Here is a 27,437-nt window from a genome sequence, read left to right as displayed (position 1 = left end):
GTGATTTGTATTTCATTTGATTTTGATTGCATTTCACTACACACCCCCTTCTAAGTGAAGTCATTGACCATAACACCTATTTTATGCTCAACAGTCTCCTAGGTAATGTATACACAAATATTTGTATTTGTATACACACACATATATACTCATGTATGCTACACACATATTATAAATATGTATGTGTCTCGCTAAAATGTGTGGGCAATTAGAACAGTAACTGCCCAAACCCCAGAACAAGTATATGACACAGAGTAGGTAATCAATGAATACCTATTACATTTAAAAAGCATAATAGTAGGCCATGTGCTAAGAATTGAGGGCCTTGAGAAGAAATACACTAACTTAATAAGGCCCCACAGTGAAGGAAAGAAGGCAAACCTGCTCTTGGACAATAAATTGAATACAGACAGATATAATGGTGCTAAGCAACACTATACTGAACATTCATGGATCCCAGTATTTAGACAAGCTGAACCTTAAGGAAGATCACAAAGAAGAATGCACAATGCTTGCAATGTAGCAAGTACTCAATTTCTGTTACACTGTCCCAGACACAAGCTGAAAGGTGTATAGCCACAAACTAGAGGGAAGGATGATGGCCTGGACCAAACAGTACTAGAAGAAGAAACATGTGGACCTGAGTACATGAGATAGTTTTTACAGATCACAAATCTGAGAGGTAAATGAGTGAATCCAAACAGGAACAAAGTCCTGGAGAGTCAAGCAACAATGCTGTTGAGAATAACAACTACTGAGGGAAAATGCAGAAAAAAACAAACTAAATGGAAAGAAATAAAAAGGTCACAAGGCAATGGCCAGGGGCTGGTAGTTGAGACTATGATAACTTGTTGAAATGAAGATAGCAGAGGAAGAAATAGACTGAGAAGGCCTATGAAAAAAGAGGAGGAGTAGTAAGATAAACTAACAACTGGTGACTCAAAAGATCACAAAGATGGTATCATCTCCCAGATCTTCTGTGATCATGTTAACAGGAATGTAAATTTCTTTTCTAAGTTATATTTTTTATCTTGAGTAGTTGTACAAATGAGTTAGCATTCAATAAATCAGTTGAGAAGTATACTGTATCATGAGAATCTGTTTCTGATAGAGTCCCAACAATATTTTTTGGTGGTTTCAAAAGTTCAAGTAAATCTGACCTAGGTATCTTGCAGTGAGAGGACTTATACTGAATGAGTTTCTTTTCTACTGCAATTTGAAACATGAAAACTGCTTTTTTAAAAATGGGTTATACTGAGCCAGGCATGGTGGCTCATACCTGTAATTCTAGCTACACAAGAGGCAGAGATCTGAGGACTGTGGTTCAAAGCCAGCCTGGGCTCTTATTTTCAATTAACCACCAGAAAACCAAAAGTGGTGTTATGGCTCAAGGGCAGGGAGGTAGCCTTGAGCTGAAGAGCTCAGGGACAACACCTGGTGGGGGAGGAGGAGTATATAGTGAAAAAAAGGGGGAAATCCAAAATAGTGGGACATAATTTAAAAGCATCATTATTTTTCCTTCATTTATGTACTACCTATCCATGAAGTACTATTAATAATATACCTAACATCATTGCGGGTGCTAGAATTATGTCAGTATCTCAGTAAACAAGTACATTAGATCCCTGCTCAAAGGAAAACTGAAAACCTAATTGAACTTTCACCAAAAGATGAGAAAAAAGAAAAAGCAAGATAACAGTCCAAAATAAGGAAATAGCACATGAGATGTGAAAGAACCTGGGAATTTAGGAAGGCAAAAATAAGATGAGGGGGACCAAGAAAATGAGCAAGAATTGTGGTAGGAAGCAAGAAGTCAGATAGTGCTCATAGTCAAGACTTGAATTATTGCCTATATTTTATCTTCTTCACTGTCGAGAGCCATCAAGAGGTTAAGGAAATTTATTTTCTATTTAAAAATGATTTTTTTAAAAAATTGTATTTTATTGTCAGGGTAATATATAGAGGGGTTACAGTTACATTTGTCAGGTAGTGGGTACATTACTTCTCAAACATTGATACCCCTTCTCGTGTTTCTTGTCCCATTTTCCCTCCCTCCACCCCCACCAATCATCTCGTTTTCCCCCTTCCCTTCCCTATTTTAAATAAACAAATAAATGCAGAGACAATATACCAGGTAACAAAGTCAGATACATTGACCACCCGAGATATACCATAAGTGTAAAAAAAGAGAAAAGAAATAACTTCACATAGTACAATAAGAACAACAATGACAAGGATAAACCCATTGTTTCCATATCTAGAGTTCATTTCATTTAGTTTCATCCTATATGACCATATGTACATGGCTTTTGAGCTATTGTGATCCTTTGCTAGGAGAATCCTAGATGTACACCAATTATTAAAACAAAATTCTTTAGAGAAAGACTATGAATAGACTGTTCTGCAGAGAGTAGAATGGGTTGTAAATTACTGTCAAAAGGCAAGAAGACATAACCCAGGATATGCTAAGGGCACCTGCCCCGCCATGTTCATTCACTGCACTGTTCACAATAGACAAGTGATGGAAACAACCCAGATGCCCTACTACAGATGGATACATAAAATGTGGTACCTATATACAATGGAATTCTACATAGCCAACAGACAAGATAAAATAATGGCAGCATTCATTAGGAAGTTGATGAAACTAGAGCAAACCATGTTGAGTGAGATTAGTCAAGACCAAAGGAACAAAAGGCACATTGGGATATGTGGTTATTAGATCCAAACAGTACAAAAGCGAGGACTCAATATTTGGACTCAAGGTCATTGACATTATTTTGGAGATATAAATATAACTACATAGGCATACAAATCTGTATACTCTATAGACACAATGTTTTATAGATCAATATGTATCTATGAAAAAAAAAACAGGAAGGCTGATCTTTTAAGTGAGATTTCCTCAGTGACTGGAGCCAGGAGGACATGCCAGTATGGATGAGGAGACAGTTCTTCCCTTCTCGTGCTAAGTACATGCTGCAGTAGATGCAGCTTACAGTAAATGTGGGACAAGACACTTAACTGGAAACTGGAGTCAGGTACCACACTGAGGTTGCTACTCTCCAGTAAAAGGCCCACATGCTCACTGTAATATATGAAAGGGATGGCCAACCTCAACTTGTCATTTGAACCAGGTTACTTATATGTCCTCTCATCATTACATAATTATCAGTGCAGTGTCCTCAGGAGAGATGACAGAACATTCTGGCATAGCGAATCAACTGTTTCCTATGAAATTCCTTCTCTGTTCGAAGGCTCTAAATTACTGCCCCTTGTCAGCCCATCCTTGTATATCTCTGGAATTCTCTTCTTGTCCTAATTCCACAGACTCTTGTTAGCCTTAGATCACTGGGCAGGATCTATTTTTTGGCTTCTCATTTTTTTTTAACTAAATAAAGTCCTGAACTTTTTCTCTACCTTTGTTGTGGAATTTTAGCTGCCCTGTTTGCCTTAATTGCATATTTTTGCCTTATATGCATGCCTAGAACCCTTAGGCTGTGGAAAACCTTTTACTATGTCTAATAAATAAAATGAACAGAACTATAGCATTAAACCATAAATGTCCTCATAAGACTAGCTGATAAAGAAAAATAAGAGCCACACATTTTTGTGTATGTATGTGTTTGCCTGTCTTATGTCCTGAGCACTGCCCTTGGGCTTTTTCCTCAAGACTAGGGCTCTGCCACTTGAATCACAGGAGCACTTCTGGCTTTTCTATGTATGTGGCACTGAGAAATTGAACCCAGGTCTTCGGTGCATGATAGGCAAGCACTCTACCACTAGGTCAAACTTCAGAGAGCTACACACTTTTAAGTTTCTAAAAACATTTAAAAATGTTAAATGAATAAAACCATATAACATGTATAACAGTGAGAAGGACAACAAAGAAAACTGAAATTTATTCCTTTCCTTCATTTATATCAGCAAAGTCAATATGATATTAATGGTAATAAATGACCAAGCTGGTTTGTTAGTCATAACTGTTTTAATTCATGGAAGGAGGAACAATAGAGAGCCAAACTCAAAAACTCTAAAAATAAAACAGCAAATTACATAAAAATATAATTTTAGTGGGCACTGTGGCTCATGCCTGTAATTCTAGCTAAGCAGAAGGCTTAGATCTGAGGATCAAGGTTTGAAGCCAGCCTGGGAAGGAAAGTCTGTGAGAACCTTATCTCCACTTAAATAGTTAAAACAGCAAAAAAGCTAGAAATAGAGTTCTGGCTCAAACGGGAGAGTGCTAGCCTTAAACAAAAGAAGCTCAGAGAGAGTACTGAGGTCCTGACTTCAAACTCTATGACTGGCAATATATATACATAAAATGACCTAGATTATAATTTAAATTAATTTTAAGGGGTCTACAAACCAGTTCTAGACTCAGCTTTATGAGATGGCAAACAGTTTTTATTGAACATTAGACTAAAGTCACAATGATTGTCTATTTTGATTGTAAATTTCCCTATGGGCCACCATCAACCTAGAGCACAAAAGCATCCTAGATTCAAATGCGGACCCAAAGAAATAAACCTAAAATCTATATTTATGTGCATATGTGTCTGTGTGTCCATAAGAAAAGACAAAAATTCATATATGTATAAGTTTAACCTCACTGATTCAATGAGAATCTCTAGATCAGCACTGTTAACCAAGCATCTTCTGTTAAGATGAAAAGCTCACACACAACACCCTGCCTTAGCTTGCCTCTAAACACAATCCTTCCAATTTCAAGCTGTCAGCGCTAGGTGAAGGTCTTCTCCCACTCTGTGGTCTATTTTTACCTTGCTAGCTATATCCTTTGCCATACAGAAGCTCTGCTATTTAATGCAGTCCCATTTGTCCAAACTTTCTTTAATTTGTTGTGTTTCTGGACCTTATTAAGAAAGTTTTGACCTGTGCCAATGAGTCCTAGTGTACCTCTTATTTCTTCCTGTAAAGTTTTAAGGGTATCTGCTTTTACCTCAAGGTCTTTGATCCATTTGGAACTAATTCTGGTGCAGGGTGACATAAGGATTCAGCTTTAGTTTCCTTGTCATTTCTTACAACATGGAAATATATAGATTATAATCTCTTCTCTTAGAGGGGAGTGTCCAGGAAATGTTATATAGGAGTGTAGGATGTACAAGGCTCTGGGTTCAGTTATAGCATTGTAAAATAGCAATCATGATCATAATTACAAATATAATAGGTCAAAAATATAATAAGTCATAAAATGGGACTTCAAAGAAAAATACTAAAATATGCTTGTGATTTAAAAACTATTACTTTGTAAAGTCAAATGTCCCTTGGTTTTATAAAAATTCAAATTATCAGGAAAACTGAAGTACTACACAATGAAAACTTACATACTTTTTACCAGGATTCTGAAATCATCTCGCTGCATTTGGGTTTACTCATACAAAAATAGAAATACACCATAAGTACTCTACATAAATTGCCCACTATTAATAATAATGAATTATTTGGATTGTACCAAAAAAGGTTAAGAATTCTATTGTTTATATACACTCATTCTTCCTATATGAATTTGTGGTTTCAACAGGTTCAAAAATCATACTTACCCTCAAGTATCTGATGGCTTTAAAATTAGATTAAAAGAGGAAGCGATTTTACAATCACAACAAAAAATCCAAATTCTGTATCAATTATTATAACAACTAAGGGTTTATTTGCACAATCCATCGGGCACAGCATATGTTTTATTCAAACTCAGTCAAAATATTATACATTTCTGTCTTCAGCTTCATATCACCTAATTTCCTTCTTGCAACATTATAATTATGTGCTCTGTGTTTACTGTAACATATTAGAGTTTTGCTCTCCCCAAAAAAGGTTTTGATTTCTAAATAATGCCCTTTGTAGAAAAATAATTACTAATATGAAAACAAATTTTCTCTGCACAGAATGAAATTAATTCCTTATACAGTTTTAATTAGATTCTAATGTGTCATAACATGTTTAAACACAAAACTCATAAGAAAATTCCTATTTTGACAAGCTCCTCATATCTCAACTTTTAGTGAAATTTATGGCCCCCAAATTCAGCAACTTTTGAAATTACATAGACTAGCAATAAAACTGGTGCTTTTTGAAGTACTATATAGATGTTTATAGAATTTTGAATTTGTTTGTTTTTCTTCATTACCAAATTATTTCCAGTAATCAAAATTTGATGTATTTTAAATGATTTGGGAGGTTTTGTTCCCAAAAAATCTGGGTGAGAGAAACACATATGCTGCTGATACAGTCATCCTCTGCTATTCAAACAGTTCCAAGTGTCCCAAATACATGGGGTTTTGAGACTCTGGAAGGGCAGAGTCATTGTGTAAACAGGAAACCTCAGCCACAGGGAGTAAACCAACTTTTGCCTTAACATAAAACCCTGTGAAGTTATTCTCCAACTGCAGACTGCCTATTTCCATTCATTCTAAGAAGCCTATCTTGTTAGTCTGCTGCTGAACAACCCCACTAGTAACTTAATACAATAACTGAGGCTTTTCTTTAATTTATAAGAAGAGGAAAACAAAACAATTGCTCAGTACAGGCTGACTCAGTTTTGCCCCTAAAAGGAAAAATGCATCAACCACGTCAAAAAAGGTAACGACATCGCCTTGGCAATTGTAATGATTTTGTTTTTTGTATTCAACATGCACTGAAAACTCACATTTAAGTGTTATTCAAATTAACAAGCAGATGTAGTATTATTGTCAAATGACAACTGCTGTACTTAAACATGTGATTTCCTCTGAGAAGGACGGCAGAATGTAGATTCTAGTATTAATGAATATTTGAGTTTTCATTTTTGCTGTTTGGAAAAGCAATGCTAGTCTGGATGCCAATGTAATCCTAGCTACTCAGGAGACTGATATCTGAGGATCATAGTTCCAAGCCAGCCTGAGCAGAAAAGCCGTGAGCCTATTATCTCCAATTAACAACCAGAAAACCAGAAGTAGTACAGCTAGTGCTCAAGTGGTAGAGCACTAGCCTTGAGCTGAAGAGCTCAGGGTCAGTGCCTAGGCCAAGAGTTCACAACCAATGTAAAGAAAAAAAGGAAAGAAAAAGAAAAACAATTTAGGTCCAGAATTTCTGGGCTGTGGGGCCAGTACATGTTCCACTTCTTATAAAAATGATAAATATGTTTTCAAAAAAATGTACATACTTATAAACATCAATGTCTAAATCTTACTTACTTTATGTTTTCTATCTTGTGCTCATAACATCATAACATCATTTTGATAGTATGGCTAAAACTCCTTTTGTCAATACTTGACTTCTCATGGAAACTTTCTTCCTGATGGGTGTTTTAATTTTTGATTATGCTTCACTTTATGCCTTCATATATAAGGAATTATTTAAGGTCTGCATTAAAAATAAATTATTTCAACATTTTCACTCACTCTTGCCACAAGTATAAAATTTGGTTGTGTTTGCAAAAGAAACTCAGAGACAGTGCCCAGGCCTTGAGTTCAAGGCCTTGGATTAGCAAAAAGGAAAAAGAAATATATATATATATATATATATTATTTAACTCTAGAAAAAAATGAAGTAATGAGGGCTGAGAGTTTGGCCTACTGGCAGAGTGCTTGCCTAGCATGCACAAAGATCCAGGTTCAATTCCTTGGTACCACATACATAGCAAAAGCCAGAAGTGGCACTGTGGTTCAAATGTCAGAGTGCTAGCCTTGAGCAAAAAAAGTCCAAGGACAGTGCCATGGACCTGAGTTCAAGCCCCAGAACTGGCTAAAAGAAAAAGAAAAGAAAAAAAGGAAAGGGGAGGGGGAGGAAGAAATGAAAGGCATTTGTTTCCATTATACATGATACAAGAAAAATTAAGAGAAAGAAATTAAAAACTGAGGGACAAACTGGGCACAGTGGTTCATATCTGTAATCCTAGTTACTCAGGAGGCTGAGATCTGAACCCAGGCACTAAAACGTCCCTGAGACTCTTATCTCCAATTAACCACCAGAAAACCGAAAGTGGCATTGTGGCTGAAGGGGTAGGGTGGTAGCCTTGAGCTGAAGAGTTCAGGGACAACGTCCAGGTCCAGAGTTCAAGTCCCAAGACTTAACAAAAAAAAAAAAAAAAAAAAAAAAGAACTTAAGGGAGAATGTTAAAAGGAATAACTGAAAGCACATAAAAATTTATTGTTCTTATTCTTAATTTATCTGACATACAGCAACTTGTTGAAAATAATACTTCTAACAATGATTTGGTTGCATATGCTTATACATAAGTGAAATTAAAATGATAGAAGGGAAGAATTAGAAAGACTTTTTTTACTATAAGGTATCTGCACAGTTGGGCCGGGAGTTTAGCCTAGTGTTAGCATGCTTGTCTAGCATGCATGAACACCCGGGTTTGATTCCTCGGTACCACATACGTAGCAAAAAGCCAGAAATGGAGCTGTGGCTCAAGTGGTAGAGCTCTAGCCTAAAGAAAGCCCAAGGACAGTACCCAGGCCCTGACTTAAAGGCCCAGGACTGGCAAACAAAACAAAACAAAACAAAACAAAACAAAGGTATCTGCACTGCTTGTGAAATAGCATAGTTTTGGGTTTTTTTTTTTTAATGGAATTAGACTGGCTGCAAATGTAAATTCCAAAGTCAAAGGAAAAAATGACAAAAAAATAAAAGAATTATATACTAAGAATGGAGAGAAAATGAAACTTAAAAAATAATTAAAAATGTAAAGAAACAATTCTTGCATGGTAAAATGGTGTAGATAAAAATCATAAACAACTTCAATCTCTTTCAGTAGGAGATAGCATATTTTAGAACCATGGAATTCTAAGATATACATAGATACATAAAAAATTTAAAAATAAAACTATAGAGAGAGAAGTATGTATATCCATATATCAAAAGACAAACATCAAACTGTTATCAATGGAATGCAATTCAGGTAATTTGATTATTATACAAAGTTATTTGGTACTTATAAAGATTGTAATGAAAATATCTCCATGTACTATTTATACAACTTTTTAAATTAAAACAAAAATAGACTGCCACACTTTGCACAAAACCAACAAAGTAGTTTCTACCTTTCTTTATTCATTCAAAGAGTATCAATTTCAGATACGAACTTGAAATCACTATTAAGTTTTAATTTATAATTTCAATAATGACTGCTTTGATTCATAACAGTACATTTATAAGTAGTTTAGACTGTCATGTGCGGTTCATATGATCAAATAAATTTCTGGAGCTAAGGAATTTTAGAGGTATACAGATCTTCAACTTCATTCTATATATGAGGAAACTGAGAACAAAGAGACTTGTCTGTTTTAGACAGAAAATTAATTACACCACCAGAATGTTAAAGAGGAAAAAACTCAACCTCCTTACTCCTAGTTCAGCTCTCTACTAAATCCAATTTATCTCCTTCCAAGTATTTTGTAAATATCATCTGTGCTTCTCAAGTGATTTTGGCAGTTTTTCATTGTCCAATCCCATTTCCAAATTATCTGATTAGAAAGAATTTCTTATTTATGTACTGGATCCAGTCAGAAAAATGTAGAATGATAAAGGAATTTAGAAACTTTCTCTTATCTAATATTCTTTCTCTTGATAAATAAAACATCTTAAGTAACTTGCTAAGCACTGTGAATCCACTTTATTTTACAATCATGTTACCGAATGAATACCAAATGCCTAGCAAGCTGACTGAGTAAGTCACTAAATTCTTATACAATTTTTTGCTCCTTATCATGAGTCTGGATTTTTTTTCACAGTTATTGTAAAAGTGATATACAGAGGGGTTCTATAACTCAGGTAATAAATATATTCCTCTTTGAACAGTATTAACTTCTCTCACTTTCCACCAGTTTTTGCCTCCCAACGGCCCCCAGTTTTAGACATCATTTTCAACATAATGTCTAGTGAGTACCTTTGTACCACCATTTCTGCGCACACCTCCCCCCCTCCCCCTGCAGCCCCAAAACAGATAGACTTGGGGCTGGGGAGTGTGGCCTAGTGGTAGAGTGCTTGCCTAGCATGCATGAAGCCCTGGGTCAGATTCCTCGGTACTACATGCACAGAAAAGGCTGGAAGTGGTGCTGTGGCTCCAGTGGTAGAGCGCTAGCTTTGAGAAAGCTTAAGGGGGGTGCTCAGGTCCTGAGTTCAAGCCCCATGCTGGCAAAAAAAGCAGATAGAGTTACATACAAGACACAAGGTACAGATAACAAAAAAACCTTTTGGTAAACACCATTTTATATATCACCATATGCAGATAGCTATTAAACTTTTGTGATCCTCACCTCCTTTTTTTTTTTTTTTTGGCCAGTCCTGGGGCTTGAACTCGGGGCCTGAGTACTGTCCTTGGGCTTTCTCAAGGCTAGTGCTCTACCACTTGAGCCACAGCACCACTTCTGGCTTTTTTTTCTGTGCATGTGGTACAGAGGAACTGAACACAGGTCTTCTCACATGCTAGGCAAGCACTCTACCACCAGGCCAAACTGCCGGCCCCTCTTCTCCTCCTTTTGTCTCACTGTGTGGAATGTCTATAGAGTCCTCTATAATGTATCACCTCTAAATGTATTTTATTTGTCCAGCATGTTTACCTGCAGAGTTATAGGCACATTCTAGTGACAACAAATAGGGGGGAGGGGGAGGTTTGGTTTACTTGCATTAGACAGTGGATCCCAGGGGTAAGGAATACTATAGTTCAACTCTATCAGTACTTTTTTATTTTTTTAATATTTTTTATTGTAATTAATAAAAGGGTTACATAATATTTGCCAGATAGAAGGTGCATTAATTCACATACATTGATACCCTTTCACATGTCTTGGTCCCCATTACCCTCCCCCCCACTCCCCCATCTTGTTATCAGTACTTTTTTAAAAGCAATACAAAAGGGTAGTACAAGTAACAGAAAAGAAGGAAACAAACTACCCTTTAATCCAGCAATTCCACTCCCGCATTTACCCAAAAGACTACAAACCAGGATACAGCAAAGCCTGCTCATTGCTATGTTCACTGCTGTACCACCATAGCAAAGGTATGTGAACAGTCAAGAGGACTATGGATCAAGCAAATATGGTATATATACACAATAGAAGTTTACTCATGCATTAGAAGGGATGGTACTGTACCATTTGTAAAGAAATGAAAAGACTTGGAAAAATTATGTTAGGTGAAGACAGACCCAGAGGAAAAATAGATGCATGTTTCTCCTCATATGTGGAAGCAAAATGGCTTATAAACTTGTAAGTAAATATGTTGGATGGTTTGCAAGTGTATACATATGTATTAACTGAAATATGGTAAACTCAAGGGAGATCTCAAATAATATAATTTCTTATAAAAAGCAAAATCAAAATTTACCCAAATAAAATACTAGGAAGCAGGTACTAGATAGGAGTGAGATGCAGTCAAGGAGGAAAGGGTAGAGAATAACAGGGAGAGAATGCAGGGAGAGATTCTTGTCTAAGAATCTAATGAATATCCTACAAAATTAAGATGAATGAGAGAAGGGGTTAGTAGGGGAGGAACGGGTATAAATGTTGGAAGGCGTGAAATTGATCAAGATATATTGTATACAAAAACTGCTTTGTTAAATGAAAACTTTTGTATAACTACTTAGAAATAATAAAAGAAAAAAATGAAAAGAACTAAGCACAGGAATTCCTTAGGTAGATCAAACTGGCTAGTGACTCTATGATTTTAGATTTAGGAACATTATTCAAGTGGCAGAGCACCTGTTTAGGAAAACCAAGGCCTTCAAAATAAGTTAGATTCTTCTCTCTCTCTCTCTCCCTCCCTCCCTCCCTCCCTCCTTCCCTCTCCTTCTCTGTGTATATAGCTATCATGTATGGGACTAAGACTGGAAGATGACTTTCCTTAAAATAATGTTAAAAATGATAACAAATAACTCTATAGACATAGACTCTATAGACTCTATAGACATAATGTTTTATTTCATAAATTAATATGTATCTATGATATACAAAACCCTTAGCCAAATTTTGATTATGTTCTAAAAACTAAGTGCCAGTGATTGTATACAGAGAATCCCTTCTTGAACACTTGTTTGTTAAACATATCATTTGAAATATGATGTAAAAATCGATGTTAATAAATTCTTTAATAAAAAAAAAGAACAGACTTGGCCTGGGTTTCACAATCACCAAGTGGGTTTGCATTTAGGAGCTCAAGACTGGAATGATAAGTGTGCATTCCTTGTATCACCATTCCAGTTCTGCTCTGGATCTTCAAAAAATTCCTGGAACCATAGTTGTACCTTCTGGTCTCCCCTTTTGTTGGCTATATATGGCCTAAAAAGCTGTACAAGAAGCTAACAATAAAAGTAATGGCATATTAACTTGTTGGTTTGCAATTTTTCCAACTTGTTGTTGTAGGCACTCAGCGCTATAAATTTTCCTCTGACTACTGCCTTTGCTGTGTCCCAAAGGAGTTGGTATTTTGTGTGCTCCTTACTGTTAAATTTCATAAACTGTTGGATTTCTGTTCTGATATCTTCGATGACCCATTTGGTGATTCAACAATGTGTTGTTCAGTCTCCATGAGTTACAGGGTTTTCGTTGGTGGAGATGTGTGTTCAGTTCCAGTTTGATGCCTTTGTGGTGTGAGAGTGTGCATGGAATAATTTCAGTGTTTCTGAATCTGTCCAGGTTTCTTTTATGGCCTAAGATGTGATCTATTTTGGAAAATGTTCCATGGGCTGCTGAGAAAAACGTATATTGTGTTGTTGCTGGGTGGAATATTCTGCAGATGTCTGTTAGATCTAGTTGGTCTATATAGTTGTTCAGTTCTAAGGTTTCTCTGTTGACTTTTTGCCCTGTTGATCTGTCCATAGGTGAGAGTGGTGTGTTAAAGTCACCGACAATCACTGTATTTCGATCTATGGATGGTTTCAGTGTAAGTAAAGTTTGCTTGATGAAGTTCAGAGCTCCGGGATTGGGTGTGTACATGATTGTCTCAATAGATGCGGAAAAGGCATTTGACAAGATCCAACACCCCTTTATGTTAAAAGCTCTGGAGAAACTAGGAATCCATGGAACATTCCTCAATGTAATAAAGGCTGTGTATGAGAAACCTACTGCTAGTATTACACTTAATGGTGAAAATCTAAAGCCATTCCCTCTAAAATCAGGAACGAGACAAGGATGCCCACTCTCTCCACTCCTCTTTAACATAGTACTAGAATTCCTAGCCAGTGCAATAAGGCAAGAAGCAAGCATAAAGGGGATCCAAGTAGGGAAAGAGGAAATAAAACTATCCCTCTTTGCAGATGACTTGATTCTGTATTTAAAGAATCCTATAGACTTTACTCCCAAACTCCTTGAGCTGATTCAAAACTTTGGAAGAGTAGCAGGCTATAAAATCAACCCTCAAAAATCAACTGCCTTCCTTTACACCAGCAGTGAGAGGAATGAGGCAATAATCAGGAAAGAAACTCCTTTCACAATAGCCTCAAAGAAAATAAAGTACCTAGGAATTAGCTTAACTAAGAATGTAAAGGACCTTTTTGACGAAAACTTTAAAACCGTAAAAAAGGAAATTAAAGCAGAACTAAGGAAATGGAAAAACCTCCCATGCTCCTGGATTGGAAGAATCAACATTGTGAAAATGACAATCTTGCCAAGAGCTATCTACAAATTCAATGCAATACTCATCAACATCCCAATGTCATTCTTTAAAGAAATAGAAGAGGCAATCCAAAATTTCATATGGAATAATAAAAGACCCCGTATAGCAAAAACACTTCTTAGCAGAAAGAACAGCGCTGGAGGAATTTCAATTCCAAACTTTAGACTCTATTACAGAGCTATAATTCTCAAAACAGCTTGGTACTGGCACAGGAACAGGCCTGAAGACCAATGGAATAGAACTGAGGACCCAGATATTAAACCACAGACCTATGGCCACCTAATCTTTGACAAGGGAGCCAAAAAAATAGAATGGAAGAAAGACAGCCTCTTTAACAAGTTGTGCTGGCAGAACTGGTTAAGCACCTGCAGAAAACTAAAGCTGGATCCTTCTTTGTCACCTTGCACAAGAATTAACTCCAAATGGATCAAAGACCTGGAGGTAAAAGCTGACACACTGAAAACTTTACAGGAAGGAATAGGAGATACACTAGGCCTCCTTGGCACAGGTCGAAAATTGCTTAATAAGGACCAAGAATCACAACAAATCAGACAAAGGCTGGATAAGTGGGACTGCATTAAACTGCAGAGCTTTTGTATGGCAAAGGACATAGCTAGTAAACTAATCAGGAAGCCTACAGAGTGGGAGAAGATCTTCACCAACCAAACAATGGACAAAGGCCTCATATCTAAAATATATCAACAACTCAAAAAATTGAATCACTCCAAAACTAACCTCCAAAGTAACAACCATCCCATTAATAAATGGGCCAAAGACTTAAAGAGAGTCTTCTCTGAAGAAGAAACAAAAATGGCCTATAGACACATGAAGAAATGCTCAACATCTCTAGTCATAAAAGAAATGCAAATCAAAACAACTCTAAGATTCCACCTCACTGCAGTTAGAATGGCCAGGATCAGGAAAACTAATAACAACAGATGCTGGAGGGGATGTGGCCAGGAGGGATCACTACTACACTGTTGGTGGGAGTGCAAACTCGTTCAACCACTATGGAAAGCAATGTGGCAGTGCCTCAAAAGGCTAAACATAGAACTCCCCTTTGACCCAGCAATTCCACTACTTGGCATTTACCCAACCATCCAGAAACAAGGACATACTAAATCCACTAGCACAACAATGTTCATTGCAGCACTATTCACCATAGCAAAGATATGGAACCAACCCAGATGTCCCTCAGTTGATGAGTGGATCAACAAGTTGTGGTATTTGTACACAATGGAATTCTATGCTGCTGTCAGAAAGAATGACATCACCCCATTTGTTAGGAAATGGAAAGACTTAGAAAAAGTCATATTAAGTGAAGTAAGCCAGACTCAAAGGAACTTAGGCTCAATGGTTTCCCTCATTCGTCATAATCAGTAGAAACCTTGGGCTCTACTAGCAGAGATCTGCAATAGAGCAAAATCTTGATACATAAGGCCATATAATGTGAAGCTAATTGAAAGGACCTCCAGGATATTGAAACAAAAGCCATATAATGAATAATTGTTGTCCTTAATGTACTATGTTGTCTCTCATCTCCTTTGCTATCCCTTAGTTATCTCATATTGGTATAGTATCTCACTTTGTTATCTGATATATTGAATTTATTTGTATTTGGATATTTGAAATTTGATAGGGAAGGGGGGGAAAACTAAGACGGGAGGGGGGTGTGGGGGGGGAGGGAAATGGGTACCAAGACATGTGAAAGGGTATCAATCTATGCGAATTAATGCACCTTCTATCTGGAAAATATCATGTAACCCTTTTACTAATTATAATTTAAAAAAAAGTAATGGCATAGTAGGCTGTAAGGCTTCAGACGCAAATGGATTACCAACAAAAGGACCAACAGAAATCTCTGATAAAAAGAAAGACTAATGTGACATTCCTGAAAGGATCTCAGTTGTTTCAAAAATGGGCCTGATGATATGAAAGCACCTTGTTTTTAGTGGTCTCTAACCTATTTCTCTGAGACTAGAATTCTGGATAGACAGTTTATAGATACTTACCTGGTACTAATCAGGAAATACATGGTATTTATATTTAAAATGAACTTAGTTGTATTTAATGACCTCATTCCTGAGTTCCTTGCCAATTAAGGTAGTTCTCATTCCCTTGTTACTATATGAATAAATAGGAGCTTTGTGCCAGTGGACCCTCTTAAAAAAAAAAAAAAGAACAAGGTCTAATTTATCTTTCATAACTCTAGTGTAAAGAAAACACCTGTACAAAATTCTTTCACATTAAAGTCATCTGATAGTTTTCCTTGAGCTAAATCAAAAGATAAATCTAATATTTTCCAACCCATAATCTGTCTTTCCAATCTCTGTTCACTGAAAGCTATATCTGTGTTTGTGAATCTAAGAAAAGATGCAGGTATCATCTCTATCCCATCAGTATATGCTGATCTCTTGAACTAAGTTTTATTCTTTGACATTCTCAACGGACTTTTGTAAATTCTAAACTGAGACACCTCTCAGGTTTTAAGTCTCAATTTTCATAAAGTCAACAGTTCGAAAAAAGATTTGCCTATCTAGATTGGGAAAAGGAGTGTGTCTGGAGATCAGGAGGACAGGAGAGAAAGTATTGTCTTCATCCTTCTTTCCCAAGCTGGTTGGGGGTAGAAATAAAAGAGGAGCCAACCACTCAGTCCTTGCTGGACTTAGAGAACACAAGAATGGAAGTGATTTGTATAACATTACTCAGACACGACCTAAAGAGACAGAAATTCTGATTAGGAAGTCTAGCACTCTTAGTCTATCTGAACAGCAAGATACTTCCCCTGCAGTATGTTAGAGGAGCTAAAGGTCCAGAGAGACACATGGAAAACCTAGTCCATGATGATTACAAATCAGTGACATAGTGCATATTTAGAAGGGTTTCATGTACTTACTGATAAACTTGTTTTGCATAGTCTCCAACAGAGCTTGGTGAGCATCTTCAGCTTGTAAAGCATGTGAACATTCTCTAGCCAGTATGGTTCGCACGAGATGCTCTCCACATCCTGGAAGCCCAAGGAAATCAACAACAGTTCAGGAAAAGCAGTACTGAACACTGCTGTCTCATTAGCACTATAATTCCCTGCATATCACTAAGCAGAACAATTCAGTGAGAGATGAAATGACTTCCATGAACCAATATGGTTCAATTTAGTAATGAGATCCAGTAGAAAATTTAAAAACACAAAACTGTCTAAGCTCAAAAAAGAAATCAAGGAAAATAAAAAGAAACTCCCTTTTCACAGGAATCAATTACATTAATATTATAGTGCTGATTTTCAACTTAGGAATACAAAGTACTACCTCATTTCCATTCCTGAGTGAGTGCAAATGACCCAATTTCATGTTTCTTTAGCTGTTTGCATTCCATTGGCCTTAGTCTCCCAGTCAGTAAATGGCCACCTGTGGCCATCAATCATTTTCAATATGATATCCCACCAGTCTAGGATCAAGGAGAGAGGCAAGAAGCAGCTAGGATCAGCCTGACTCTTGCCTGTCCTATTTTTTTCACTATAATGCCATCTCATATCAACACCTGTAAACTAACAAAATAGCACTTTTCTCATCGTCTTACAGTGATGTCCGAAGCTTTCAGCAGTAGGTACTCGATGCAGTTCTAAGAGTATACTCTATGCATTTGGACCATTGTGGAATATTGAATAAGGAGAGGTTTAAGAGCAACATGAAAGACTAGTGGACATTGCCTAGAATTCTAATACTACCTGCAAAGGTAGAGGTGAAGGAAATTTAATTTACAAACTGAGATTCTCTAATAAAATGCTTGTGAAGAAAAGAGCCTTCTTTTCTTCTAGAAATACAAAATTTAGAAGCCTGCTTTGAAAAAATAGGGAGAAAAAGACTTTCAAAAAATAATGTGAAATATGATATAAAAATCCATGTTAATTCTTTAATAAAAAATAATGTGGCATACCACATGAGATGCTTCCTATAAATAAATCAGATTCACTGCTTAAAATGTCAGTGTCATCTCCCCCAGACAAGAGCGGTGAATGGAAAAGATCTCCATCAAAGTTCCTTTCATTTAAAATGTTTGGCAATTAAAAATAACTCCTGCTTAAAGTTTTACTTAGTTATTAGGAAATTAAGCCTTCCATTAATTCACAAAATAAGTAAAGGGAATCAAATAACCAAAGCATCCAAGGAGCCTAAAAGAAAATTGTCTAACTCTACTATACAAAGAAATGTTAGCACAAGAAAGAATTATCTCCAGGAACTATTCAGATCCCAAACAAGACTAGGTATGAAGCAGCATTTTCTCAAATCACTGATCTTGTACATGTTCTAAGCAATCAAAATGTGGACTGTAACTGCTAAATGAAATAGCCTCTTTTAAATATGGCTAAATTTTTTTGTCAGTGCTGGGTACTTTAACCTGGAGTCTCACACATGGTAGCACTCACTAAGCTGTAACTCCAGCCCCTTCAAGTATTTTTTGCCAGTCCCGGGGCTTGAACTCAGGGCCTGGGCACTGTCCTTGAGCTTTATCAAGGCTAGTTCTCTACCAATTGAGCTACCACACCACTTCCAGCTTTTTCTGGCTAGTTCTCTACCAATTGAGCCACCACACCACTTCCAGCTTTTTCTGTGTACAGAAGAATTGAACCCAGGGCTTTGTGCATGCTAGGCAATCACTCAACCACTAAGCCATGTGCACAGTTTACCTTCACATTCTTAAGTTTACAAATAGATATAATACTTAGCAGTCTACTTAGAAATATTACTATGATTTACATTACTAGGCACTAATAAGAAATTTCCTTATGAGAAATAATCGGTAATTGTTAAGTTACAATAGTACCTTTCATTTCAGAAAATTTTTCTTCATACATAAACTTCTTTCCTCTTCTATTTATCCCACTCCTTGTATATGCAGGCACATATAAAGTTATTTATTATAAATGCATGTACAATACACACTGACAAAAATATGAATGGTTCATAAAAATGTGAGCATTCTGTCTGCGGATATGACTCAACTATTAGAATGCCTGTCCAGCAAGCAAAATTCTCTAAGTTCAAACCTACACATCACCACACAAAAGAAGTGTTATTGTTTATTTTTTCTTTTTGCCAGTCCTGTGGCTTGAATTTGAGGCCTGAGCACTGTCCTTGGTCTTTCTCAAGGAAAATCACTTGACAGGGTTGGGAGTTTGGCCTATTGGTAGAGTGCCTATTTAGCATGCACAAAGACCCTGGTTTAATTACTCGGTACTACATACATAGAAAAAAAAAAACAGAAGTGGTGCTGTGGATCCACTGTTAGACTTCTACCCTTGAGAAAGCCCAAGGTCAATGCTCAGGCCCTCAGTTTAAGTCCCAGGACTAGCAAAAACAAAAACAAAACAAACAAACAACAACAACAAAAAAAAAAAACCCTGACACTCAGCCAGAAATAACAGCTTCTGTGTTTTTAATAATGTTCATACAAATAGCCTTCAAAATTTAAGTGTCTGTCTATGAAAATCCACACATAGGGGAATCTCTAACATACAATTTAATATATAACTTCCAGAGCAAGATTATAACAATTTTGTTTTTTTCCATTTTTGCAAAATTATTTTATAAGCAAGAAAAATATGACAATAAGCTGGTAGCAAAAATAATAGTTTGACACTATGTAGGAACATTATTAAGCTCATGAAACTCCATAAAATTTAATAAACTTTGTATATGCACATTTAACACTGAATACTGAAATATTACACTTTAGACCAATAATAACTGTTAGGAAACTGACAAACTGTTAAGGTAAATGAATGTTCAGAAAGGTTATATATACATGCTTCAAATCAAAAAGCTAAGCCACATTAAGTTACTATTACACCAGAAATACACAACACGTATGTCAGGAAGACTTATCGCTGTGTTGTTCTATGTTACTATGCAGATTGATTTTTATTAAGAAACTCTTAAAAAGATGTCATGTTCTCTGAAATATATTAACCTTACCATAAGGACTACAGTACCAAAGCTTGTTTCTTACAGGTTCCAATCAAAGAAAATACGTGTTTTGTAGTTTTTACCAACAAAACTCCAAGGTTTCTTAGAATATGCTGCAATCAAGCTAAAATGTGTCTCAAAGGCATCCAGGTCCAAGCATTAGTATCAATATATGTGATTTTTAGATCTTAGCAAAAAAAAGATTATACATAATAAAAATCTGACAAAGATCTAGAAAAGTTCTGAAAGAACTTAGAAAGCTAGTCATTTACTAACCATCAGTAAAAAGAAGAGGCAAATAAAAGAAAATGAATGACAAAAAACATAAAAATAGGTTCTGATTCCATGTGTGGGCACTAGTGGGAGGGGAGAAGGAAAACTGATCAGTGAAGAAGGGTGAATATTATCAAAACACTTTATGTGCTCATGTAAAAACACAATAACATTTGTTGGGATTGGACTAGGAAGAGTGGGCAAACAGGGAGGGGGAGAAATAGGGAGAGAGAGAAAGAGAAACAGAGAGTTGGAGAGATGGAGAGAGACAGAGAGACAGAGGAAGTGATTCTGATCAAGGTACCTTGTATGCACACATGGACATGCCAAAATGAAACTCCCTTAGACCACCCACCTGGATGGGAAAAATGAATTATAAATGATCTGACAAATACTGCAAATTCATACCTTATGCTTTTAAAAGCATTAGTCAGGTTTGGAGGATGCTATGTTTAAAACTAATAAAGGGCCAGCCACAGTGGTATACACTGGACATCCTAGATACTCAGCAGATACAGATCTAAAGGATCATGCTTTAAGGCCAGTCCAAACAAAAAGCAAGCAAGACCCCACCTCAACAAAGGGGTGGTGCATAAATTCTAACCCCAATTAGTCTTCAGGTATAGATATTAAGACTGTAGTTTGAGACTAGATTGAGCAAAAAAGTATCCTAGCTGAAAGAATAACTAAAGCAAAAGGAATGATGTGTGTGGTTCAAATGTTATAGCCCTTCAAGCATGAGGGTCTGAGTTCAAACTCCAGTACTGCCAAAAGAAAAAAGAAAAACAAAACAAAACAAAAACCTCTCAAGCATTCCTCTATTCTTTTCAAGGAAGTACTACTGATTAGAACTAAATAGCAAGATTACTGAACAGTTTATGAAAGGAAGTGTTCTCTTATAGAAATATCCCAGGAAAAAAAAGAAATATCCCAGGTACCATGTGAAGAAAAACCTAACAAAATTAGAATATAAATACTTATAATCTGTAGTAATTATTGCTCTGTATGATTTATAATCTGCCTATTCATGTAGGTAACAGATATTAGTGACAGCCAATATTACAAAAAGATAAAACCAAGTATGTGTTTCTTGATCAAATTAAACCTATATATTCTTGTTCATTAACCAAAAACATTATACTTAGATCTCACCAATCTTCTAGTCCCAGTCTCCTTTGCTATCTTGTTATATTTCATTTAAACTTAAAAATAAAGATTCAAAACTTATCTAAGCCTTTCTAAAAGAGAATTCTTACCATGCCTAATGCAAAATTATCATTGAATGATTTTTTTCATGTTTTAACTTTTTATTGTAATTAATAGAGGGATTACTATTATATTTGCCAGATAGAAGGTGCATTACTTCTCACACATTGATACCCCTTCTCATATTTTTGTCCCCATTTCCCTCCCCCGACCCCCTCTCCTCATCTTGTTTCCCCCACTTCACTTTCCTATTACAAATAAACAAATAAATGTATATACAATATACCAGATAACAAGATCAGATACTGTAACAATATGAGATTAACCAAGGGTCATTGAATGATTTTTGAGCACACAGGCCAGTAGCCACACAGGCCAGTAAGTATTGTGATGCCACCAGTACATTTATTCGATTTCAGAACTTTTTCATCTTTTCAAACTGAAACTCTCCATCCATTAAGCACTAGCTTCTCATTTCTCTCTTCCCCATCCCTGGCAACCCACATTTTATTCTCATTCTCTATGAATTTGGCTACTTTAGCTAGGTATTTAATATAAGAGGAATTATGTAATATTTGTCCTTTAAGGTTGGTCTATTTAGCATATTTTTGTCTTCTGAGCTTATCCATGATGCAACATGTGTGCCCAAATTTCTTTCTTTTTTAAGGCTGAATAATATTTCATAAACCATGTGCACTTTATGCATTCATCTGTAAGTAGGTATTCAGGGCCAAATGCTTAGCTATATAGCTCAGAAAACTTTATACTAAATGAAGATAACTAAATACTTTGCCAGACTGAAACATGTATCTCTGAGTTGTCACAAATGTAATTACTGATATGCTAGGTATATTTATTAGATACTATTAGCAATGACACATAAAAAAGATTACTTCGTCTGAGAGCATGTATGTAGTCTTTAGAGTAGGGAACCCCATAATACATTTAATTACTTCTAACAATTGAACAGCTTTTTAATTCATTTGTATAAAGGGGGATAACTACGTTAAAAGTACTTTCGTTGTCTAAAAGAGGAAACTGCATATTTAGAGTCTTTTATCCACTAAATAATAACTTGTTCAAGTGACACTACTTCAGGGAAGTTATCTTTGGAACATCTGTTTGTGGGTTTGCTCAGAACCCAGAAAACAAGTTGGCAAAATTCTAAGAAAAGTAAATGACTTCTTAGAGTATCTTTGCCCCTCATATAACAAGACCATCATTTTACCAGCGACTATATGGATGTATATTACAAAAAACTTCTATGTCTTCATCAAAAAATAAGCCTGAGATTCCTGGGCTAAGCTTCAGAAATAGAATTGACTTAAAGAGCATAGCATGTATATTCTATTTTATTCAATTCACTCATTCATTCATTCTCTCTCCCTCTCCCTATCTCTCTCTCCCCCTGCCTCTCTCTCATACACACTCACATACACAGAATCTTAATGCAGGTAATACATGGGTTGATATTATTTATTCTATGGTAAGACTCATGTTTAGTTCTACCTGGGTGACTCTGGGACTCTCTAAACCTCACCTGTGTAAGAATCAGAGTATAACTACCTCATAGAGTTGTCATGCAGACAAAAATGACACAATCACTTAGCATGGGACTGGACAAGCAGTAAACACAAAGCAATGAGGATAATGATTGTCTTGATGAAAATAACTTTCTATGACTTTCTACTCATTGTGTTCTCTGTACTTTCCTTCTGTTAAAATAAGGTCCCAGGTTAGCCTAACAATCATTGCTAGGAGCCTAGGCTAGAATTCACAAGGAATTTATATCCTATGGATTTGTAATTTGGAAAGCCATGCTTCAGTGAAAATTAAGCCTTCAAAAGAGCCAAAATGGCCAGGCAGCTGTGGCTCAAATCTGTAAGTCTAGCTACATTAGAGACCAAGATCTGAGCATAATGGTGGTTTGAAGCCAGCCACAGCGGGAAACTCCATGAGACCCTTATCGCCAATAAACTACTCAGGAAAGTCTGAAAGAAAGTGGCACTGTGGCTGTGGCTCAAGTGGTAAAGCATTAGGCCTGAGCTTAGTGCTCAAAATGATTAGCTGGGGAAACGCCATTACCAAAATAAAATAATAATACAATTTAAAATTTTTTATCTTCATCTAATAGGAAATACTTTTGAAGTGTGTGGTTAGTTGGGGATTGCTAAGTGTAGATGTTTAGCACTTGTTTATTCCCTTTGTAATTTCCCCCAGTTTCTTTATTTTATTTTCCCAGAGCTGAGGACTGAAGGTGCTTTTACAGTGAGGTAAATCCCCAACCCCCCCCTCCAATTTCTTTCTTTTTTTTTTTGCCAGTCCTAGGGCTTGAACTCTGGGCCTGAGCTTGGGCTTTCCTCAAGGCTAGCTCTCTAGCACCATTTCCAGCTTTTCTATATATGGGGTACCAAGAATCGAACACCAGTCTTTATGCTAGCTAGGCAAGCACTCTGCCACCAGGCCAAACTTCTGTCCACTACCCACCAATTTCTTTTAATAAGTAAGTAATTTTTTTTCCAGCAGGTTTGCTGCTCACTGTGAGTATGGCATTTCTGTATTCACAATACTTTGTCTTAAGACAGTAATGGAAGAGCAGGGTCTCCCATAATGGACTTGTTCCCCTTTCCCTTGCCTGTAGATAGACTATAGAAGCTCCTAAAATTGGACTGAACAACTAACTACTACGGAGTTTTATTCCACTTGGCTTTCAAAACAAAGTCAGTTTTTCTGCTGCAGTTCTAATAACAGAGTCTTCAAAATAAACATGAGTCATGTATTGGTATATCATATTTTTGTTCCAAAACATAATAAACTAAAAACTGAAGCTGGGAGTTTGGCCTAGTGGTAGAGTGCTTGCCTAGCATGCATGAAGACCTAGGTTCCATTCCTCAGTACCACATACATAGGAAAAAAGCTGGAAATGGTGCTGTGGCTCAAGTGGTAGAGCTCCAGCCTTGAGAAAAGTCCAAGGACAGTGCTCAGGCCCTGAGTTCAAGCCCCACAACTTGCAAAAAAAGAACTGAGACTCTTATCTCCAATTAATCACTAGAAAATGGGAAGTGGGGCTGTGGTTCAAGGGGAAGGGCAATCTCTTGAGCTGAAGAGCTCAGGGACAGCGCCCAGGCCCAGAGTTCAAGCCCCTCCACCACCAAAAAAAAACTCATAATAAACTAAAAACCATCTATAATATTGATGGAAAAACTGTGTGTTTGTGTGTGTGTTTGTGTGTGTGTATGTGTGTGTGTGTGTGTGTGTGTGTGTGTGTGTGTGTGTGTGTATTGGCCTTGAACTCAGGGCATCTTGCTCTCAGTCAGGTTTTTTGCACATGGCTGGTGCTTAGCCACTTGAACTACATCTTCAGTTTCAACTTTATGTCTGCCTGGGCCAGTTTCAAACTGTGATCCTCAGATCTTAGCCTCTTGAGTAACAAGGATTAAAAGTATGAACGATTGGCACCCAGCAATATTTTCATTACTGATTAATTTAAATAATATGTATCCTTATCCTGTATGTATGTATATGTACCTTTTCTGTCAGTTGCAGCAGTGGTGATATTTTTGTTTTTCTACATCTGGAGGATTTATCTTAGGGCCTCAAGATTCTTAGGCACATGCTGTAACATTGGAGCCATGCCTCTAGTTCAGCAGTAGTGGTGGTACAAGTCATATTATTACAAAAGGTAAAGTTTAAAGTCTTTTTAATTTTCAATTAATTACCTTTTTTACTTTTTCACATTTTCTATATTTTAATATAGTTTTAACATAACTAAGAGCAAAATTATATTACAGTTTTTAGGAATAACTCATAATCTCATAGATCTTTCTCTTCACAGCAGCCTTTATTTCTTCTATAAACCATTATAACCTCAATTCTAATACACAGAAACCCCAAAAGCGTGTGTAATAAGTGAAGTTCCACATATAGGAAAGATATAACCCACGTTCCTAGGTGGCCTGCACATAAGAGTACAGGAACAGCAGCAACAAAAGCTCACATTCAGCCAGTACAACTGGCATACCACACATCTCCAAGGATTACTGATGATTTTGAAGTATTTATGTCATTTTATAAATGCTCCCATTCACTCTCACTGTGGCTAGTGGATATCTGAAAAAATCTTTCAACACATCTCCTGTTAGAAGTCCACAGGGACAGATAAGTAATGAGAAAAGGGCTTTCCAAATTTAAAAGGAAACACTTGGTACTTCAGTTTCCAGTATTGCAACATCTCTTTTTCAACAAAGGAATTTATTACACAGTACGTCACCTTTTCCCTGTTGGAGGATTTACTGCCAATTTTGGAGTTGGGTTACTTCTGGTTTTCAAGCCTGTCTTGTGAAATTAAAGAGAGGGCTACCTTAAAAGTGATAGAACACACATGATTTCAGTCTTCACAGTGTCCCCATGGTTATCAAACCTGGAACCTATTATGTACAAGAGGAAAACATAAGGAGTTTTATAAAGAGATGGAATAAGTGATGAAGATGTCTAATCGAGTCAAGTCCAAAGGTTACTGCCCACCAACCCACATTCAGTGTTTCTCAAGGCCCTATTCTAGTCCTCTAATTCAAAACCACCTAAAGATGAATCTTAGAACCGTAGTACTTCAATTAGGGAGCATAACACTGTCTTTACAAGTTAACTGTAAAGCCATAGAGAGAGGAGTCAGGATTACAGAATCTGAAGTGAGTTGCTTAGAATCTATATTTCTTGGCTTCTTTATTTTTAAAATCAGATAACCTAGCTGAAATGGCTTTAAATTCCTCACAAGACAAAATGATTATACTTGGAAGTACTGTTAAAGCTTCAATAATTTTTTGGTTAAAATTTAGTTAAAAGTCTTGCAATGGAAATGGACAGTTCATGAGAAAACTCTTCTTTAAACATTGTTAATTAATGTGAAAGTACTTTTGGATTAAATGTAGTCATACAGACTAATTTTTTTCTCTTTTTTTTGTTGTATTGTATTTTATTGTCCAGGTAATGTTTAGAGGGGTTAAGTTAAATTTGTCAGGTAGTGGGTATATTACTTCTTGAATATGGGTACCTCTTCTCATGTTTTTCTCCTACTTCCCCTCCCTCCACCTCCTCATCTTGTTTCTCCCTTTGTCTTCCCCATATCAAATAAACAAATTTTTAGAAGAAAAAAAAAACAGAAAAAGTCATTGATGACTTACCATTAACTGTTCAACAACTGTATATCTAGAGCCTTCATGAATACTTCATTTATGTTTTACAATTATCTTGTGAAAGATATTATCATTCCTGGTTGGAATGACTCTAATTAACATGTTCATGCCACAGTCAGTTTCATGAATAAAAGGATTAAAAACTAGGAAAGCCCTAAAGCCTTTAAAGTCTGAATTATTTATGTTCAAGACCAGGTTAAGAATTATCTGAAGATAAGTGGGTCAATAAGTTCTGATAGTTGCTCTTAGAATATAGATAGCCAATTTTGCATTTCAGGCCAGACTGGGCTACATAGAAAGTTAATGCATAGTGTACATTTCATTAACTCTAAAAAAACTCTAAAATCAGGGGAAGGAAATAGGGACAAAAACATGAAAATGGGTATCAATGTATTTGAAGTAATGCACCTACTATTTAGCAAATATAACTGTAACCCTCTGTACATTACAATAAAAATTAAAAATCTAAAATCCAAGTATAAACAGTTACAAGTATATAATGTAGCACAATGTAAAATAAATACTTCTCTACATATTGATTACAGATAGGGTATAAAAACCCACAAACTCATACTATACCATAAATTTAACCTACAACTACTAAACCACTTATATGTATTAAACATTTAATTAACAATTATTTAATGGCTTAAAATTCAAAAGTGATTTACAGGGGTAATTTAAATGGCCAGGGCCTCTTTAAAAACTGAATAAGGAAATTTGAGCTGATGTTATTTTTCAATAAATTCATCTGTACAAACGAGAGGTGTTATAAATCATTTCACCAGTTTTAAAGCTGTACTCAAATGTTTAAAAACAGCATTCGGTGTTTAAGATGCCACACTAAGCACAAGAGAAAAAAAAAATCTTAAATCTGTTCACCAGCTTTTGATTATCCCATACTCTATTCAACACCATATCTAAATCTGGGAAAGATACAACTATTCTATAGGAAGTAGGCAAAATGAACATTGTATTAATTTATGTAGCTCAAAGTAGAATTTTAAGAAACACTAATATAGAAATCATGCATAATTTCTCCAACTACCCACTAGAAGAAGAAACCTATACCAAGCAAATAAAGTTAAAAAAAAAAAAAAGAAAAGAAAAGAAAAGAAAAACAGGTCAGCTACCTGAAATGTTTTTTTTTCTTTCTTTCTTCTTCTTCTTTTTTTTTTTTTTTTGGTGG

At 36.1% G+C, this 27,437-nt stretch overlaps 1 protein-coding gene and 1 pseudogene across 7 annotated transcripts in view; one reads left to right on the top strand and one right to left on the bottom strand.

The window, feature by feature from the left end:
• The window catches only part of Tasp1 (taspase 1), a 207,608-nt gene that overhangs the window by 54,343 nt on the left and 125,828 nt on the right, over positions 1-27,437 (bottom strand). For 6 of the 7 annotated variants that reach the window (XR_016538586.1, XM_090351979.1, XM_090351978.1 and 3 more), the window contains one exon: positions 16,511-16,621. The exons of the other annotated variant lie outside the window; for it this stretch is intronic. Coding sequence is in view for 5 of the 6 variants with exons in the window: in XM_090351979.1 (XP_090208105.1) it covers positions 16,511-16,621 (111 nt within the window). In the remaining variant the exon portion in view is untranslated. The remainder of the gene's footprint in view (positions 1-16,510; positions 16,622-27,437) is intronic. 7 annotated transcript variants of the gene reach the window in all.
• Positions 8,887-15,495, top strand: LOC150050188 (UPF0729 protein C18orf32 homolog pseudogene; annotated as a pseudogene).

This window comes from Megascapheus bottae, chromosome 18, assembly GCF_031878675.1.
Source record: "Megascapheus bottae isolate mThoBot1 chromosome 18, mThoBot2.hap1, whole genome shotgun sequence".
In the NCBI taxonomy this organism is placed as follows: Eukaryota; Metazoa; Chordata; class Mammalia; order Rodentia; family Geomyidae; genus Megascapheus; species Megascapheus bottae.
Note: the sequence above shows the minus strand (reverse complement) of the source record. Positions and strands in the feature narration are given on the sequence as shown.